The sequence below is a fragment of the Besnoitia besnoiti genome, chromosome I, assembly GCF_002563875.1.
Source record: "Besnoitia besnoiti strain Bb-Ger1 chromosome I, whole genome shotgun sequence".
Lineage (NCBI taxonomy): Eukaryota > Apicomplexa > Conoidasida > Eucoccidiorida > Sarcocystidae > Besnoitia > Besnoitia besnoiti.
In genome coordinates, this window is record NC_042356.1 from 242074 (window position 1) to 261483 (window position 19410).

Consider the following 19410-nt stretch of genomic DNA (forward strand, 5'->3'; position numbering starts at 1 on the left):
GTCTTATTGGTACCTAACTTCGCGAGACTTTTGCGCCGCTGAGCCCGTCCTTCTTCTCTTCTCCTCGTCGACGTCTCGTCGTCTTCGAGTGTCTCAGGTTCGAGCAGACGGTCCTGGCTCTCCGCTGCGGCGGCTGAGGCGTTTTCTTTCTTCTCCTTGCTGTGCAGACGCCGGTCGCGGTTGCACAGTCTCGCCGGCTCATGCCAAACTCACAGAGCAAGATGGAGAGAGACAAACAGCGCAGCAGGAGGCAGGAAGTCGAGCGCCGGGGGAGAAATCCATCGAGCGACGACGACGACTCCCGAGAGAGAAGGCGCGGCAGAGACGAGTCTTACCCACCTCCGCGGGCTGCGCACCGAAGAGACGAAAAGCGCACCAAAAGAAGACGCAGAAGCAGTTCCGAGTCGCGCTCGCGCTCTCGCTCGCCTCGGCGGCATCGAGACGAACGCGACTCCTCACCGTCTCCAGAGTCTCGCCGCCGAAGCCGCAGAAGACGCGCGAGCGATTCTTCCGCAGAGGAGGAAGAAGAGCGCCATCCGCCTGCTGTCGCTGCGCCTCGTGGGCAGCGGAGGGATGAGTCTCCTTCCTCGCCTTCTCCCTCCGCCCCCGGCTCGAATCCGGATGAGGCGAGTCGGGAAGGCGTGAGAGAAGCTGCGGCGCCGAAATCTGGGGAGACCGACGACGCGGCCTCCTCCGCGGCGTCTGCCCTCTCGTCTGCGCCGTCCTTTCTAAGTTTCCGGCGGCGCGGCTTCGGCGCGGGTTTCTCCCTCGCGCGCCTGAAGGCGGTTCACGAAGAAGAGAGCTTCATGTACACAGAAAGCCTTGAAGAGTCTCTCTCGTCGGCGGAGCAAGGCGGCGCGCCGGCGGCGGGTGCTGAGAGCGCCGCGAGCGCCGCCGCCGGCTCCCGCTCGGGGTTGCGCCGAGGCGTGAGTCGGCGCGAGCGCGGGGAGGAGGAGGCGGAGAAGGAAGAAGACGATGAGCAAGAGATGAAGCTGGTGCTCCAGAGTATGCGCGAGATCCAAAAGTCGCGGCAGGCGCACCGGAGGAAAGGCCTCGACGTCCTTAGCATGCAGGAGGAACAGCAGGCCGAGCAAGAAGGCGAAGAAGAGGGAGAAGACGACCTCTCAGGCTACGGTCTACTCGAGCGAAACTTCTCGACAGTCAACAGCGCAACGGGCGCCACACTTGACAAACACTTGTACGTCGGTTAGTCCGTCGGGCTCCGCAGCGCTGCCGCATCAATGATTCGCCAGAAGTAGCAGAGTCACGTGAGACGTCGGCGTGGCGGGAGTGTCCTCTGTGCCGAGGCGGGAGAGCGCCTGAGGCCTGTGAGGTGCCGGGGACGTCCGCCGGGTTCTGCGTCCGTGCATACTGTCTGATATATATACATATATGTATTCATAGTGCGCGCATTTATAGACATGTATATGGTGTATATGAGTATATTTGCATGCCTTTGGGATATGTAGGTGGAGGAATGGCACATGGACTGCGCGAGGGCGTAGCGCCGCTTCGCGATCCACCTTGCACTGCGTGACCGCCTCTGGCCATGCGCCTTTCGTCCTCTTTTTTGATGGCTGCCTGAACGTGTGGGCGTCGGTGTGCATGTGCATGCATGCGTGTTCCTCGGCTCTGCAAGCGCTGCGCCGCTTGGTCTGCTTTCTCTCCCGGCTGCACTTGCGTCTCGCCTGTCTCCTCCTCGGCGCGTCACGGATTTCTCTCTTTGCGCGGCTCGCCGCATGGTGCGTGTGTCGGTGTTTTTCTTTCTTGTGCTCAGGGAAGAGTTCTTGCGCGAGCGCATGCAGCTGAAGGAGGCGCCGAAGAAGGAAGAAGCGGAGCCTTGCGAAGGCGAGACGAGGGGTGAGGGCGACCTCTACCGCGTGCCAGAGCGCCTGCAAGTTCCCGATCGCAGCGGCGAGTACAAGGAGCAACTCAACTGGCTCACGGGTCTCACCGAGGTTCAGCTGCCCATGTCGTAAGCAAGCAACAAAAAAAGCAGAAACTCGAGCGCGGGAGAGAACGGAAGGCGGAGACGGAGGGAGAGGAGGGGGGGGAGGGGCTTTTGGTTGCCAGAGAGGAGCGACAGCGAGAGAAACGCGCTGTGCAGCAGAGACGAGCAAGTCGTTCGCATAGATGCATTTCGTCGAAACGACTCGAGTCACTCACACTCCAGGCCGAAGCGAATGTCGTCTCAGGCAGAAGCAGCGCGGAGAGTGCTTGGTAGCACATGAACTGCGCTGCGCACACTCAGGATATCGGCCGAAGAAGATCATATATAAATGCATATATATATATATATATATATATATATGGATATATATGGATATAGGATATATGTATGTATGTATGCTGTACACCTGGATATATATGCGTAGATGTGTCTGTCTGTTACGACGGCGTGCATATTTCGCAGAGTGAAGCTGAAGAACATCGAGGCGACCGAGAAGGCGAAGCGCGCGTTGCTGAAGAAGGGCGAGCCTGAAGCTGTGTAAGTGGTTTTTTGCACGCTGTGTGTCTTCCGCTGTGGGCTGTGAATCGAGTGTCTGTCTTTTCACTTACGAATCTTCACTGCGTACTCATTCCTGTCGCCTCGATCATTGGCAGGTCGGAGTATCGTGCTGATACAAGCTTCTATATGTATATGTATATATGTATGCACTCACGTATTGTCAGGCGCATGTTGTAGAGTGTAGTTTCTGCAGTGGGAGGCAGGCGACTGAAGACACGTGGACAGCCATGCGTTGTTCTCCTTCGCTTCGCCTTCATTTTCGCGGGTCTGCTGCCTGCTGCACAACGAGACAGCATCGCTCGTTTGGCGCTGACGCGTCGATTTTCTTTCCGCTGAACTCGTACTGCGACACGGTGTACGTTCGTCTGCGCGCGGTCTGCGTGGCGTCGGGGTGTTCGTTTCCGGCAGTGCTCGAATCTTCATTTGACGGTTTCATTTCCACGTTGCTTTCAGGAACGACGATGAAGATCCCGACGCGATTCAGCGGAAGGCATTCGGCCAGCGCTACACCTGGTTTGATCCTGATCGGCGCCCACGCGTAAGTTCTCAGTCGGACAGTTTGTTTTCTCCGTCCGCGAGCATCTGTCCGGGTGTTTGTGGATGGCTTTGGCACATGCAGCGCTTGCACAGTTGCCTTTGCAGCGAAAGTGCATGATACTCTGTGCAAATCTCCGCGCTCTGTCTGCGCAAGAAATTCCTCCTCTGCATCCTGCATTTGGTCGTCATGTGTTTCAATATGCAGGCACGCGCAGGAGACGACAAAGCTCTGCAGAATTTCTCGCAGAGGGCCAGGCGCGCCCAGCAGAACAAGGGGCGCGCAGCCATCGGCTACGGGTAAAGGGGGCGTTTTCACTGTCGGGTGCCGGAGTTTTTTGCGGTGGAAGGCGAGATGCGGTTTTTTTGATGTGGGTGTGTGGGAGGGTGCGTAGATGTGCAGCTGTTGCGCTAGTCTATTCGTTGGTACGTTCCGAAGTGAGGCAATGCGAAGCTTGACAAATGGATGCCTTGCTGCAAAGAACGCTAGAGGCTTCAAACGCCGCCACGTCTGCACCACCGGTGTTCACCGCTGGCAAAAAACACAAGTTGGAAATACGCCGCCCAGAGCAGCTGACGAGTTTGCAAAAGAGATCCGGAAGAGATGCAGTTCTAGTCGCGCGCGTGCGAGACTGCTCATCTGCTATCGAGCTCTTTAGCACACGTGTGCACACAGCACTAAGCCTCTATGAGGCTCGTTAGGAGGATGGCGATTTGGACTCACGTCGCGGCTCTGACTGAAACTACATCTGCGGCGCCACGATGCTGCAGGTCGCATACTCGATTGCGCATCTATGGGTTTCTGACTGCAGTGCTCCAGCGCTGGAGGGAGTGACCTGCTCAGATGAAAAGATCCCTGCCGTCCTGCGTAGTACGTAGCAGTTTCCTCTGACCAAGTCGCTGATGCGGTTGACCGTGGGTTCAGACTTCCGTTTTTGCTGTTATGCGAGACGATCTCTTTTTCGTACTGTATATGCGAGGAGAAATCCGAATGGGAGCAGAACGCCTAGCTGTTTTCCTCACATGAAACCAGCTTAAACAGTAGCGCGGATGTCAGCGAGCGGTTGCACATGACAGGAGGACAGGGGGAGGTGCTCCCGAGGAGGCTGGACAGGCTCCTGAAAAAACTCGACTCCGAACTGCTTCACTTTGAGAAGGGGTGAGTATGCGAACGGAAGTCGAAAACGCGAAGGAAACACCTGGCATGTTTAGCGGCGTGAGGTGATCTACCCGGGTAGCGACAGAGAGCCACAATCGTAAAACTCAAAGCAAAACAAGGTGAGTGGGTTTTGTGCACCCGCTGCGCGAGTCTACAGCAGCTCACATCGGCTGGAAGAGGCCGCCCACCCTAGTCGCTCCGCGCCCAACGCCGCAGCTCATCCTCTGTTGTTGAGGCAGGAATGTATTCGATCCCAAAGCACTCGAGACGCGACGCATTCTCCCAAGCCGACCAGCCGACCTCCGCTCTACAGTCGCCAACTAGTTGAGCTAACGACGCCACCTGTTACCTAATGAGGAACTCAGCCACGAAGCAAAAAAGTGAGATCACGTCCACAAAGGTAACCAACACATGCCCGCGGTTCCTCAGAGAAGAGCCTCAAGCTTTCGCCTTGTCCTGGTCTAGCGTCCTGTAGGCATGCACGCAGAAACAACACACACAGGAAAGAGTTCTTCGCAGATTCAGAATCACAGGCAACGAAGTCGGTAACGAACCCTCCACAGCGCCTGAATCTCTTGGCGTTTCCTGGTGAACACCAGTCGCCCTGGGTTGCGATGCGCGGAATCCCCGACACAGCCTCTCAGTGGAACGCCCCCCTTGCTTTCGACGAAGCATCTACTCACGCGTGGGCTCGTCGCAACTGCCCAAACCACGGCGGCTCACGAATCAGGAGCATTGAGCTAAAATAGCAACGACAAATGAGTACACGGCTCGCGCGACACTCCTCGCGAGTTGCGATTGGCCTGCTTACGCTTGGAAAGCCTCCATGACGCTGGAGAGAGACAGACACACATGTTGAACACATGCACAGACACACAGCTCAATGTAAAAGATCTGAACGTAACGCATCCTGCTGCATCTGTCACAGTACCGTTTCACCGCCGTTGGTGGTTGTAAGCATGCCCAGTCCGGCACCCCCCCGACCGCAATGTATCAAGCAACCGAACGCGACTTAGTTCCACGGGTTTGGGTAGGCAGGAGATAGACTGCTAAACTGATACACGTCTACATTGAGAACGCGAAGATCCTATGGCGAGCTATGCCTCTTCCCGACCACACCCTGTAGCCTTCTCCCTTTACCCCCTCCCCCTCCCTCCTCCTCTCTGCCAGCAGTGTGTGTCGAAAAATGCAGCAGTCACTTCGCTTACCTGTCTTCGGTGTCGGGAGGGATAGGGGGACCATGGTTGTCTCCACAGCATTCCACAGAGAGTTCAAGCTTGCCTGAAGGCAGTGTAAACGTGGGCAGGAACAGCAAGTCCGAAAGAGATCAAACACAAGTTGCGCGGCATGACGAGTGTCGCACACAAAGCCCTATCCGCCTGAGAGCCCGTCTACCGCCATAGCTGTGTATCTCACTCACCGGGTTTGATGCTCTCATCGCCGCCTTGAACGGGTTTCAGTTCCAGGACAGACGAGAAGTACGTCTGCAAGGCAACACACGCAATAATAGTAGACCGTAGCTGCCCACAGTTGCGGAGTTTTGGTTCCAACTGTCCCAGCCCATGACGCAGGAAGGCATGTGCACCGACGACAGAACTCGCTCGCTGCCTGGAAGACCACCACAGAAATAAAAACTAGGGCGGAAGGAGATCGCCCTTGCATGCGCCAGGGGACGCCTCTCCCTTTCTTTCTGAGAAGCCTGACCACCGGTCCGTTGAGAGTGCGGTTTACGGTTTATCAAGAAGATGTCCTTCCCACGTACTTTGCATTTGTCTATGAAGAATGAATCTGAGTAGCCAATGCCGACTAGCGCAATATCTCGCGACCGCTTGCCTTCCTCCTCTACATGCGTCGTAGTGATCGCGCAGACGTAGAAACGCAGTCGTTTGCTCGGGTCTGCCACCGGAAGCACCAGTTGACAGTTTTTGAAGTCCGCATTCCATACAGTGCCAACATATCGACCGGGCATAATGGGCGTCCTCGCCCGCTTATGCTTCATGACCTGCACACGGAACAGCAGGCACCTAAAGAACGACGATTCGGAACCAAAAAAACGCACCGCACTCCCTGTCACGATCTGCAACTCGCTGTCCCGGTGGAGTCGAGAGGCTCACGTCGAGGCCATTACTCTTCCAGCTCCGCCCCCTCTCAGCCAACAAGCCAGGAATTACTGGCGGCTGGTGCGAACCGTCTCCCGTTCTGCCTACCTCGTTCAGGTCATCGTTTTCGAAGACTGCTGCGACGAAGAAATCCCTTCGATCGGGTGCCTTCAGATCAGGCATGCCGACAAACCTGTGTTCACCGGAGCAGGGAATGCAGGAGGAACCCGGGGTGCACGATGACATACACATAAAAAGAAGCACTAAGCTGTGATACCATGCCACTCCCTCATAGTTCAGAACACGTCCGTCCTCGGCCGATTCTGTTTGTGAGACTGTAATCTAATTCGCTCGCTCAACACTAGGCTGGATTTTATGACGAAAAAAACCTCAGGCTCTGGCTAGGTTAGAGACAGTGTCCGTATGCCTTGCACGTAGCGGCGACTTACGTCAAGCCAGTGAATTTCACAATCACTTTAGTTGGGGGAGTGTCGGAAGCAAGCGGGTCGCTTTTAGCCATAGAGCTGGAGCTGCCTTTGGACTTCGGGTCCTCCTTCTTGCCAGCTCCTCTCGCTGTAGGGAGAGGCAGAAGTTGATCCGCACAGAACGCGTAAGAAGTCTGAAGAATCTGCCACGCAATCAACTTCTCATTCGGCGCGAAATTCACGCGTCGAAAGATACGCAAGCGTAGAACCATATGTGGAAGGCATAAATCACCACGTTGGCATGCGTTGAGAGAGAGCCCTTCCTCTACTGCACACAACGCAGGCCCCTGGCGCAGCGGCACACGCGACGCCAGACACAACCGGGTCTTTCGCTGGTGAAGGGGGAGAGGGCTGCTAAATTTAAAGCAAAGGAAGGTCTGAGAAAGGCCAGGGAATCTCTTATTACGAAGGTGAGCGTGAGATTGGTCGGCGTTGTCTCTGATCAAGCGACCCGCTGCGGACGCGAACCGCCATCGGCGGGACGAGAGCGGTCCAACACGACGCTGCCTTATATGCACACATATTTCTGTCGTAACCGCGTCGAAACTCGACACGCGTTTCCTTCTGACAAAACCTTGCCCAGAAGTTCCGCTGTTGTGTCACACCTGCATTGAGACCTTGGAATTGGCCTCCGTAGGATGGATTGTACGACATCTTGTGCCCTTGTGGAGGAAGACTTCTAGCAGAGCTTGAAATCGATTCGCGCCAGCCAGCGGCCCCCGGCCTCCCTCGACTATCGAAAAAGATTTTGGTCTCGAAAGTGCGCTGCTAGGTACACAGACGGAAGTCAGATGTGCTGCAGCTTCCTGTGCAGCGCTCGCACCGGCAGACACAAAATCGCGGTACGGCCGGTCTCGGGAGAGATCGCGTGGCTGGGCAGCAACGAGCTTCAGAATGCGCAGAAATTGGCGAGGATGTCGACGGAAGAGTGAAATGACTATCCCATGGGTCAAAAGCGAGAATGAGCACTGCGTCGCTCCGCGTACCCACTCTCCGATGCTTTCTGACCCCCTGCGACCGCCGGCGCGGCGATTCAGGCGGCTTGCGTAGCTGAGAGCACATGCTCAACAGCTCGTGGCAGCCGTCGCACAGAATCGCAGCCAAGCGACTGCGCTCTTTGTTGACCAGAGTCAAGTCAACTGACATCCAGAATAGGCATGTGGAAAAGGAGGTCCGGCGCGCGTTCTCTCACCTCTTACGTTATTTCGTCTGCTTCCCTTTTTCTTTCTAGAAACCGTGGTCCCGCCGTCGCTATGGCTGTATGTGCGCATGCACATCGATGCAGCTTGATTTTCGAAGCGACCAACAGCCAGCCCCTACGCGTGGCGGCAGCACACGCCTTCGTATCACACGTGGCAATCACGGCAGACAGGTGGAGCAAGGCGTTCACTTGTGAATCCACCAGAAAGGTAGCGAGTGTGTCGCAGAGACTCGTTGTCGGAAAACTACGGAAAGATCTGCGGCAGACACAGTTAGCCTCCGCCGAGCGCAGGCGTGGCGCGCTGAGGCGAAGCGCGCTGCGGCCGCAGAGAGTGTGTGTAGTGGCGCGAAGACTGCCTTTCCCTGGGGGGTTGAAGAGGGTTTTCTGTTTCTTTGCGTAGTCTCTAGCGCGAGAAGAAGAGTGTGCACCGGACAAGTGGAACGACTAAGCCTCGAGCGCGTCAAGCCTGCCAACAGTAAGAGGCTCTGACTAGCCAGCCCGCCAGAATGGGCCTTCCGCCGACGCGTGTTTGTCTGGTATCGAGTAAAAGCGTCCCTCTTTCCCAAGCTTCTTCCAGAGTTCAGCGAACTGCCTCTTGGAGAAATGCCTTAGCCGACGCGTAGTACCCGTCCATTCTACCGTTTTTCTGCGGTCGACCCAACTCAGCCACTTAACAACGTACGAAGGCAGTACACGGACCAAAACACGAGAGATCCGGTTTGACAGCCTGTTAGAATGAGGCTGAAACGCACTCGTTTGTGCGTGAGTTGACATTCAAAACAAATGCCCGTGGCATCGACCTTCAGGCATAGCTCCCTCGCAAACGTGTCTTTGCCGGTGTTGGACTGTTGGCGACCAGCAGCGGCTGCGATTGAGCCTTGTTAGACGATCCGACAGGCTACATAACAAGCCGTGAAGCCTTGTACGCTAAGAATCATTTGCCTTCATCGGGAGAAACCGGGGTCTCCCCGTGCGAGCCAGCTACGACTTGTTACCGCTTGAGAGTAGATCGCCATGCTTCTCAGTCCCCGGTGTCCGCCTCGCCGCCTTCCATTCCGTGCCCCCCGCCCACCGGACCACACTGCAATCACTCTACCCTGTCGTTTAGCAGCATCCGAGCAAATCAACGTGAGCCGTTCAGCTAGCAGCAGAAAAAGTGTGTGGCGCCTCTGGCCGAACCGCGGTGACTAGCCGGCGCGTCCTCGCTGCGCAGGTTGACCCGCAACATACTGGCGAAGTCGATCGCGATGTGAATCAAGGTTTGCATCAGAGTGACTTCAGAGATCGCAGGAGACATCCACAGCACGTCGCGTGCACGAGAACCCAGCTGCTGCTTGCGGGCGAGACGCTCCGCGACGATCGCAAAGCACCAGCGGCCGGTGGACGTGAGACGGACAAGTGCCTCCTCCAGTCTCCCCTCGCGGTGCCTTCCGTCTCTCGCGCAGCAACGAGACACTGCGGAACCCCGTCTGCCAGTCCTGCCACAGCTCGCTTGGCGAGCCGCGTTCCCGCATCCAGATCGTATCGTCCAGCGCAGAGGATGGACCTGAGAGCGAGCCGCAGAATCACCGGGCTGGGTTAGACCAGCTCCACTCCTCCCGTCCCGCCAGCCAGCGCACTTTGTTGGACGGCGCCCACGGCGGCTTCCAGTAGGGACCCAGCCAGTGCCACTTTCCGCTCTTGCCGCGCATCTGAAGACACAGACAAACCGGTTTCTGCCACCGCACTCGAGCTCGAACATCGCCTTTCTCCAACCCCAAGTTCAGGACCTCTGTTGCTCGGTGGACACGTACATACTGCTAGTTCCTAGGACTGCAGAACTACGATAATCCCATCAGTTTCCTCTGGATTTAACACCATCAAGCGAGCCACGCGTCTGAAACTCAACGCGCGCAACCTGCGCCTTCGCCTGCTTTGAGCCCGATCGCCCCTTCTGCTCAAGGCACTCGGCTCCCTCGCCTGGCGCACGCAGTGCCGCGCGGACGAGACCGCAGGGAACTGAAACGCTCCAGTCTCCTCACCCTTTCCCCTCCTCCCCCTCCCCCCTCGCCACAACCTACTTACCATAATCGGCTTGCCACCGGCTCGCGCACGCGTATGCGGGAAGATGACGGGAACGAATCCGTCGGTGCCGAGCTGCACAGAGAGTGTGAGAAGCAGTTCAATGCATGTGCATCCATGAGTGCTTCTCTCGCCTTCTTCTCGCGGCAAAGCCAGTCGTGACGTCCACAAACACTCACACGCAACCAAGCCCACAGGCCCGTACAGAATGCATCCCGCAAACGTGGAAAACGCCACGGTCTCCGGCACAGGGGGCGTGTGCATGCATGCGCTGTTCACGCGAGGGCAGCAGCCGCAGGCCCCCAGCCCGGTCGGCGCGCAGCGATCGCTGTACGCGCTCTGCGCCAGCCGTGTCTCACCCTGGAGGCCTAAAGGGTGGCCGACTGGCCTCGTCCGCCCAGCTCAGTCAGTGCGGCGGCAGACTTACCAAAACTTCCAGTTCTGCGCGGCTGCGTTGCACAGCAGGATGTTTGGCGCCTGCAGAACAAGACACACCATACTCAGACCCGCCGCGCATGAGCGCGCTTCCCCTCCTCCCCCACCCTCTTTGCCGCGCGCGCTCTCTCTCCCCGCCCTGATGCCTCCCCCCTCCCGCCCTGTTTAGGGTCTAGGGTCGCGTGCGCGCTCACCGAGAGCCATGTACATGGCCATGACGAGAGTTCTGGCAGGCCATCCGGCTCGCTGGCAAGCCATTTGGTCGAAGAGGTCTTCTTGGCCGTTTCCGCCAAGCTTGTCGTACGAGGCCTCAACGGTCTGCAGCGCCGCCTCGTCGTCCCGCCACGTGCCCAGCACGTGTGCAGGAGCGGTGTCCCGCGAGCCCTCCGCCGCGCCCTGGCTCTCGAGGCGGTACGCGCGAACGGCGAGCGCCAGCGCGTCCTCCTCCACGCAGCCGCGGGAAAACTGCCGCGCCGCCCGGATGCGGCACAGCCGGCTGAGCGTGCGAAGAGGGCAATCGAGAAGCGACGGCGAACCCGCGAGGAAGAAGACCGAGGGGCGGTAGCGCGCCAGATCTGCTCAGCAGGCATGCAGAAAACGCAGCGCTCTCTCCAAAACGATGCGAAGAAGACACCCCGAGTCCGCTGTTCGCCCCTGGAGCTCGCAAGCCACAGCCACGGACTCACACGGAGGCCCGCGCCGCGACTTCCACCAGGGCGTGGCGAGACAGCCGAGTCGTGGAGGCGAACGGCGAAAGCAAGCGGTAGATGCGCTGCAAAACACGCTCACCGCGCGCCGCAGCCCTGGCGAGTCCATGCAGAGAAGAGCAAGACGAGGCGGTCGCGACAACAGCTACGCAACGAAGCCTGAGTCACAACAGGCGACAAAGCTACTCACCTCGTTCATTCTTCAAGGTGACGTGTGCGTAGTGAACAGCTTCATCCAGAGGCCGCACAGGCTCTTCCGTCTCCAAGACGTCGCGGAGCGACTCAGGCATGTCTGCGCACATGGCAGCCCAATCGCTCTTGTCACCGTGCTCTTCGATGCGCGCGGTCCACTCCTCCAGCTCCTGTTGAGAGAGAAGGAGACAACCAGCAGGCGCGAGAGGCTCCAGGAATGCAGCAAGGCTGTGCACATATTTGCACACTACGAGATTGAGGCTGCGTGGAAAAGCGCCGCGGCCAACAGCGGTGACGCCCCAAGAAACGACTTGCTTGTCCTCAGCAAGACAGCGATTGAGCGGCAGGCGTCACAATTGAGAGCGACGACGAAGCACACACTTATTAGCGGCACAGAAAGGGTCTGCCAGTGAAGCGACTATCTACAAACACGCGTGCACGCATGCGTGCGAGCACAAGGAGTGTACAGGCTCTTTTTTTCCATTTCAGACGGCCCATCGGTGTGAAGTGCAGTCCGCGCTGCCGTCCTCACATTGAGAGCTGCGCGCTCCTGGTCAAAAAGCGCGACAGTCGCCCGCGCGAGAAGGCGAGCGAACGCAGGCTCGGTCTCAAGTTCGTTCATGAATCCGCGGACGGCGTAGGGAGACACCGCCCAGCTTTCGTGCGCGTCTGCTCGCCGCCCGCGCGCGTCCCCCGGGTACAAAGCGCGTGGAGCCGTCGCCGCGTCTCGCGCCTCCGCCTCCGCCGCCGCGGAGCCTCGCAAGCCGCTGGGGAGACTTAGCGCATTGCCCAGGATCTCAGTGAGCAGCGCCTGAGAAACACGCAAGCCGCCGGCCGCTCTCGAACGCCTTTGGAATCGAACGAGAGAGTCACACACGCACGCGGCACGTTCCAGCGTCCCCACACAGCAGTGGCCTCTTCCGCCCGCCGTGTCGAGTTGTTGAGTTTCAGCCTTTGAGGCGTGAATCGAGCCTCGCGAAACCCGCCTCCTGAGCCGAAAGTGCAGTCAACTAGTCCGGGCGTAGGTGGCAAAGAATGCACAGGCAATGTGACAGTCTGAGAGCGCCACTAGCGCGGACTGGACTGCCGACATGCCCCACGACAAAAATTCACGCACACATTCATAGCCACATATATAAATATATAAATATATATATATGTAAGTGTGTATGGATGCCTTGCAGACTTGACACGCAGGCTGTGCGTGTCAAGTCCGCGCCGGAGGGGGGGCAGCGACTGTTGAGAAGGCCTGCAGACTTACCGAGAGCGCTGCTCTGTCTGCGCCGCCGTCGCGCTCCAGGTGCAGCTGGACTGAAGGTTGGAGCGGCACACACACGCGCAAGGAGACTGTGTGCTGAGGAGCCGTGCGCCAGAGCCGCACGTCGGTGCAGCTCCGTGATCAGTCGCAAACATATTTGCATGCGATTACATACATGTATATATGTATGTGCAAATACACATCACTGGAGTCAGCACTGACGTAACACGGAGGATGCGTGCGACACTGGGTCAAGGCCTGAACATTCCGCGGTGCTGACCTTTGCCCTCTGTGACTGGCTTGATCTCCAGAAATGTCTATGGAGACACTTGAAATGGGTAATCGTTTTGGAGGTAACGCACTCCGCACCGCACCAGGGCACACGTCGCTCACATCCCTCTTGTGGCTTACGCTCTGCGAACAGCCTTCGCCCGCGGGAGAGCTCCAGCTCCTCAGGCCGGTCGTCCGCCGCGAGCTGAAGAAAAACGGAGAGACAACGGTTTTCCCTTGGGGCAGACACTTCCGCCGCTGGTGCAGCAGCCGCGTGGCTGTGTGCGCACGGGTCTCCAGCCGCTGCGCGCATCAGACACCATCCCAGGCGTCGCTCAGGCCGCGCGGATCGAGTGAACGCGAAGGAAGCTGCGCAACGACTGCAAGAAAGGGCGCACACGCTCGCTGTTGCATTCTTCCCCCCACGCTCTCTTGCAGCCGGCGCGCGTCTCTTCAGTCCTCTGAACGGCTTCGCCAGGGCGTCGAGGGGGGGGGAGGGGGGGGGGGGGGGATGAAGTGCAGCATTTGAGCCGCAGAGCGGGCTTTACCTCGTCTCTGAGCTTTCTGACTTCCGTCGCCTGCCGCCTCCGCATGGCTGTTTTTAACCGCGCCAGCAAAGACTGGGTGCGCTTCCTCTCTGCCCAGGCGCCCACGAGCGCGGCTGCGTCGGTCTCGGAGATCTTTCTAGAGATCCAGGCGGAGACGCCAGCCGCGGCGGCGCGTTCCCTTTGAGGGACGCTCGCCGCCTGCGCCGCCTCCGCGCGCGCTTCACGCACAGCCTCGGCGACTGCAGTCGGCGCCACGCGCGCAGAGGGGGTCGTCTCTGCTGGCGAGGCCGGACTCGCCTCCGCGATATCTGCAGCCTCTCTCAGGAACCGAAGAAGCGCAGCATCGGATGCTCCAGGCGTCAGGACTGAGACAGAGACAAAACAGCCACAGCGCACAGGCAAACGTGAGCTCGGAGGCATGTGACGCGACCCTGTAGCCCTTTCAAAAGTTGAGTAGGGCGGCGGGGAAGTAAGCTCGCACGCCACAAAAACGCATGGTGCACGCGGCACCAGCCTCAGACGCTCTCCGGCGACCCTGAAGGCAGAGCAGTGTAGCAGAGGCTCCCGGCCTGCCTGCGCGACGAGGGGGGGCGCGGATGCGAGAGGGCATCCGCGCCAGCCTGGCTGCGCAGACGCGCGAAATCCACTGAGGGCGGCAGACGCCAGCGCACACGCTCTCTCATCCTGGTGGGCGCGGCTTACCCGCGTAGGTCTTCGTATCGTAGAAGCACACGAGCGAAGGGACAGAAGACAGAGCGAGGTAACTGCTCAGATGCGGCTCGGCGGAGACGTCGACCGATACCAAGTCGAAGGGCAGGTGCCGGTGCTGCGTCGGAGACAGCAGCGGGGCCGGAGCCGGTTTGGAGGAGACAGCCGGGGGCCTCTGTGGGGCGGCGCCTGCAGACGAGGCGTCTGCCGGGAGCAGGAAAAGCCTCGGGAGGAGGCTGCGGAGGAAGAGCGCAAACGACGAGGAGGCAGACGACGGACTCGTCTCTTCCAGGCTGGAGAGGAAAACAGATTACACCGGACAGAGCCGCACACACGAAGAATGGCGTTCGCTCGCTGCGCCGCTTGACGCATTTTTCATCTCACGTCACATGCGTGTGGTCTCCCTCTCTGAGGCCGGGTCCCGAGTCACACCCCGGCGGAGGCTCGGGGCTGCCCACATGCGTGGCGAGCTGCTCGCGGCGGAGCGACAGAGAGCGAGCCACGCTTCTTCTCACTTACGATGCAGCGTGAGCGAACACCACGGTGACTGGTTTCCTCGCGAGTCCGCCTTCGGGGCCTTGCTGCACGGCGGGCTCGCCGCCTGCTGAGGCGAGACTGGCCTCACCAGAGAGCGCCTGCGCCCTCCGCCGCGCACGCTGTGCTAGCCAGTGGCTGCCCTCGTCTGTCAAGGTCTGTCGGTCCACGCAGGGTTCGCCTGCCTCTTCCGCTGCCTGCGCCTTGCCCGCTGCGGCCGCATCCGCTGGGGAGCCCTCAGCAGCTGACGCCGCGCGGAGAGCACCAGCGCCTGCAGGAGCCGCTTTGCCGCCTGCCTCCCCCCCCCCGCGGCGGTCGGCGGGCTCTTTGGCTGTGTGTTGACGAGGCTTTCGACTGCGCGGAACAAGCTGAAGCGACCTCCGGCGACGAGGCCCTTTTTCGGCTCTCTGCCTCCCGCAGGAGCGGCGTTTTTCGTGTCTGTGGCCTTGGCTTTCTCAGAAACGAAGCGTCGGTTGCCTCTCAAGAACGGCGGAGAAGGCACCGGCGAGCCTGCCGACGCGTGCGTTGAGTCACGCGAGACCGGGAGTCGAAACGACGCCGTCGCGGGACAGCAGTGGCGAACAGACACGAATCCTGAGGACAGAGAGAGGGACGAAACACGGGCTGACAGCTGCGCTCCGAGGCGGGGCTGCGGACGAAAACCCCTAGCGATGGCAGTCTGCACCGCGTCGAAGCTTGCCGGCTCACGCGGACTCGTACCATGCGCCGAGAGAAGGGAGGCGGCTGAAGCGCGTGGGCGCGGTGAAGAGAAGGAACGAGAGGAGACCTGGCTAGACCGGAGGGGAGGGAGAGGAGAAGCCCCCGCAGCCCTGCGAAACGAGGCTCCGCGCCACCCTGGCTGCGCGGAGGTCAGCAGCATCATTGCTATCTTTCCATCAGCGGACTATGCTGCGAGATTCAGAAGAAAAAACCTCGCCGCAGATCTATAGGCGACACCGTCCTCTTCACCCGACAACGCGCATGCCCATTTCTCCGCAGCGGAATGGCCCTGTCGAGCAGATGCGGCGCATGCAGACTCTTCCTCGTGACACGAAGCGGTCTACGGGCACGGACACAGCATGCAGCGAGGACTGCCGAGACGAAGAGGACAGGAAGAGACTCCACGGTCCAGAAATTCCTTTGGCAGTTGCGGAGTGACAGGAAAAACAACTGGGCATGCGGGAAGGCGCGCGGGAGCCGGAGACAGACACAGCGTGGAAGCCAGCGCCGGCTGCTTGGCAGACAGGAGAAAAGGCGCGCGCTCAATTGTTTGAGCAGTTGACTAGGAGAGAAAGCAAAGAGCAGGAGCACACAGAGACAGAAGCAAACGCCGTTTCAAAATGCGTGTACGGATTACGAACGACCGCGGCAGAGTCTTTTCGTAACGCGAGGCAGATGTGCAGCATGCCTGTTGTCAGTGGAGCGGAGAATTACTGACTCTGACGCCAAGCAAATGTTTTTCAGTGTCTGCACAGTTGCTGAATAAGGTGAAGTTGCCTGCAGGTTCAAATGAGGCATCACTATCTCGCGTTTTTGCTGTCTGTTGGCGTCGCACGTGGCGAATGCGCTTGCGCCCTACACTGCATGCGGGATTTCCTGAAGAGAAGCTGAGCTCGCGCTGTCTCCGCGGCGATGCCTGTGAGGAGCGTCTAAGCCGACAAGTCCAGGCTGCTCATGCGCACACTTCCTCGCTGTTTTGAGGTCCTTGTACGCTATGAAATCGCTAATCTCCACGAGAAACATCGTGGGCTCAAAGCCGCGTCTCGAGCCCGGGCGAGGGCTCGTGCCCAGTCTCGGAGACCGAGCTTAGTTCACCCAGGAGCGAAGCGTGTTTCAGTGGTCGCTGCATAAAGAAAATGACGATTTTATTTGACCCGTTGCTCACCCTGTTTCGGTTACCGGTTCGCTCTCCACAAATCCACCTTCAGTGGGAGTACAAACGAGGCTTCAGGGCTTTCCGGAGTGGCTAGCATGGGCAAAGCCAGAAGCACCCGTTGAGAAAGTGTCTCCAGATTGGTTCCCCAGTTTGCCACTGCAGTGTGAGTAGCTTCAGCCTGCTGTTGGCAGCCCACGGAGTTTTCAAAACGTGTCAGGTCTCGGAGTTTCTGCGTAGGAACGGGAGTTTGGCTACGCGTCAGATGAGGGGACACGAGACACGCGAACCACTGGCTACAGACGACATCAGCACGACGGCTCGCCTCATGCCAATGGCAGGGATTGTCCTCACCACCCTGCGAGGTGCCACGATTTTCAGTTCGCAACTAGGTGTGTTCCCGTGGAAGGACGATCCGCCGTAGCCGCTGCGAGTGATAAATGGCTCATCTACCAGCTGCCTCAGACAGGATGCTGGAGACTCTTGAAACGAAGCCGTCAAGGACCTGCCAGGTATAAAGCCTAGAGGCCGCGCACATAGAGTCTGAAGAATCATTTGCCAAGATGCACTCGCCGCCGGTGAGCATATGCGTGCTGTCTCCGGCGGTGTTTGTCGCACAGAACTCACAACATAGGGGCATTCGCACACACATCCCACGTTTTTTCTAGACTAAAAGCCAACAGCACCATAGACTTGTGATGTATGCGGGCGGATGCGCAGGCCCCAGCGGGTCAGGCACTTACTGAATCGGAGGCGGTGTTGGGTTTAGAGATCGTCTGCCGCGCTGTGCATGCTAAGAGCGCGTCGCCCGCAGGCACGAATGTCAAGGCAGCAGGATTTCCCGCGGCAGCAGATGCGAGAGTTTGCTCGTCCGGTCGCGTTACTGAATGAGGTTTCCACCATACCCACAAGGATTCTATGGTGCATCGCTACGCGCAACTGCCATCAAGGGGCGGTATACAAACTGAGACCACCTCTCTCTGTTTAGAGAGGCAGCCCGGAAATTCTGCATGGACTGAAGTCCGCTTACGCTGGCGACCTGCCGAAGGTGCAGAAGATATCCATCCCCTGCCTCTGAAGTAGCTTCTGGTGCACCGTGCGACAGCATCGTCGCGCAGTTAACCTGAGAAGGAGCAACGCCCTTCCATGAATGCAGGATCCACTCATTCGCAGTCTGAAGCCTCCTTTCGGCTTCTTATCGCTGTTTCTTGATTGCGCTGGCGGTTTGGCGGAGGTAGCCTCAAATTCGGTGACATAGCCGGTGAAGAGTAATCCGAATTCAGACCGATGCCTGCGTTTTCCTGGAGATCCCAGCTTCCCGGGATAGGAGCCGAGCCACTCTGGTCCGTCATATGCTTTAGTCGGAGTTTCCCAAAGGCTTCATGCTGCTCAGGATCTTGCCTCTTTTCAGCCGCTGGGGTCGGCGTGCGCGACGGTCTGAGACCTGAATCACCTGGGCGCTTGCTCATATTCGGTCGCCGACATCTTCAGAGGGAGCCAAGACCCTCTTTCTTCTTTCGCATTGGAAAGCCCCCTGTGAGTGTCTTCCTGTGTGTCATCACAAGGCAGAGCTGCTCGCATCGGGCGGAGGCCTCGCTGCAAGTTTCACCGGCGCCACCTCCTCGGGCTGCAACGGCTGCATCTGCGCTCCACACGGGCACTACTTCGCGTCCACACACCTGCGCGTGTACTCAGGAGACGGCGGATCTCTCTGTTTACTGCGACTGGCTGCTGCTCGGGTCTCGTGGATCCCGGGAGCGGCGAGTGCTTGCGTTTTCCGAAGGGCCCTTGCCCGCCCCTGGATGGGCGCGGTGGAGCCTCCCCGTCGCCCGTACTCTCAGCCGTGTGTCATTTGTTTTTTGAAAGATTTCTCGGGATACTGGGCGAGGGGATCGGTCGCTCAACGGCGGCTGGCAGCCAGGTCCGCTCTCAAAGCCGCTCCCGCGGTGAAGCGTGCGCAAAATCGCGTCGCTCCCCAGCCCAAAGCAAGACAAAGGCGCATGCCTCTGGGCTCGCCGGCGGCGCCCTGCGGCGGCGCGCTGCTCCAACGGAGAGAGTTGTTCAAAGATAGGTGGATCGACGGCGCGTCAGGCGCGAAAAAAATTGAAACCAGTGGCGGAGATCCCTGCTCGTTCGCGAGGAGGCACCGCGAGCGAACTCCGCGCAAGGAAGGCACATACAAGCCCCTTCTGAGCCAGTTGTCAGACACACAGTCGCGCGGCGTTCTCGCTCACCAAGGCCCCCTACGGCACGGCAGCGCCGCCTTGGGAAGGCCTAACTCGTTCCTTGCGTGCGACTCTGCCTGAGGCGCCTGTTTCGCCTCCCTTTGTTCTTGTCGCCGCGCGTTCTTCAGAGTTCAGACCTCGGGCTCCTTCGCAGCGGGGGGGGATTCCGACCTGCGTTCGATTTCCGCGGGAGCCTCCTTTGTATGCATCTACATCGCGGCGAGACCGACGCGGGAGGAGATGGGCTCCTCCCGTTGCAGTTCTTCCGTTCCTCACTCCCTGAATTTTCAACTCAACTTCGGCCTGCCAACAGAGGCGCCTCGGTGCCCTCGTCCACAGGCTTGCGCGCTTTCCTCATCCAGCGCGCACATTTTCCGCCTTTCTGAGGCGTCAGCATGCGAGAACAAGCTCGCTGGGGCGAACTCGCGAGTTCTCTGCTGCATGTCTTTGAGTTTTCCGGCGGTGAGCGCGACAGCTAGAGGCCCTCTCTTTGCTTGCCTCCTTCGCTGTCAGGCGGCTGTGCTGCTCTCCTGTGGGAAGGGCGTTTCCACCCGGCGCCGCACGGTCGCCGCGAGGCGTTAGAGAAACGCACAGGCAGACGCGGTAGGGCGA

At 59.1% G+C, this 19410-nt stretch overlaps 3 protein-coding genes across 3 annotated transcripts; 1 reads left to right on the top strand and 2 right to left on the bottom strand.

Annotated features, from left to right (window-relative positions):
- Positions 1–221: 221 nt before the first annotated feature.
- BESB_000300 (uncharacterized protein) lies at positions 222–3347 on the top strand (the record flags this gene model as incomplete). The annotated part of the gene is made up of 5 exons (XM_029358785.1): positions 222–1198; positions 1778–1975; positions 2414–2488; positions 2963–3047; positions 3252–3347. 5 exons carry the CDS (start codon positions 222–224, stop codon positions 3345–3347), a joined length of 1431 nt encoding a protein of 476 aa, XP_029221697.1.
- Positions 3348–5009: 1662 nt separating this feature from the next.
- On the bottom strand, positions 5010–7440 carry BESB_000310 (uncharacterized protein; the record flags this gene model as incomplete). Its single annotated transcript, XM_029358786.1, has 7 exons — positions 5010–5034; positions 5411–5483; positions 5623–5686; positions 5965–6204; positions 6410–6494; positions 6751–6874; positions 7392–7440. 7 exons carry the CDS (start codon positions 7438–7440, stop codon positions 5010–5012), a joined length of 660 nt encoding a protein of 219 aa, XP_029221698.1.
- Positions 7441–9552: 2112 nt separating this feature from the next.
- Positions 9553–15423, bottom strand: BESB_000320 (uncharacterized protein; the record flags this gene model as incomplete). Its single annotated transcript, XM_029358787.1, has 12 exons — positions 9553–9678; positions 10052–10123; positions 10476–10525; positions 10678–11058; positions 11381–11552; positions 11915–12193; positions 12644–12693; positions 13052–13115; positions 13459–13823; positions 14161–14459; positions 14686–15068; positions 15421–15423. The coding sequence occupies 12 exons, from the start codon at positions 15421–15423 to the stop codon at positions 9553–9555; spliced, it is 2244 nt and encodes a 747-aa protein (XP_029221699.1).
- Between the last annotated feature and the right edge of the window lie 3987 nt (positions 15424–19410).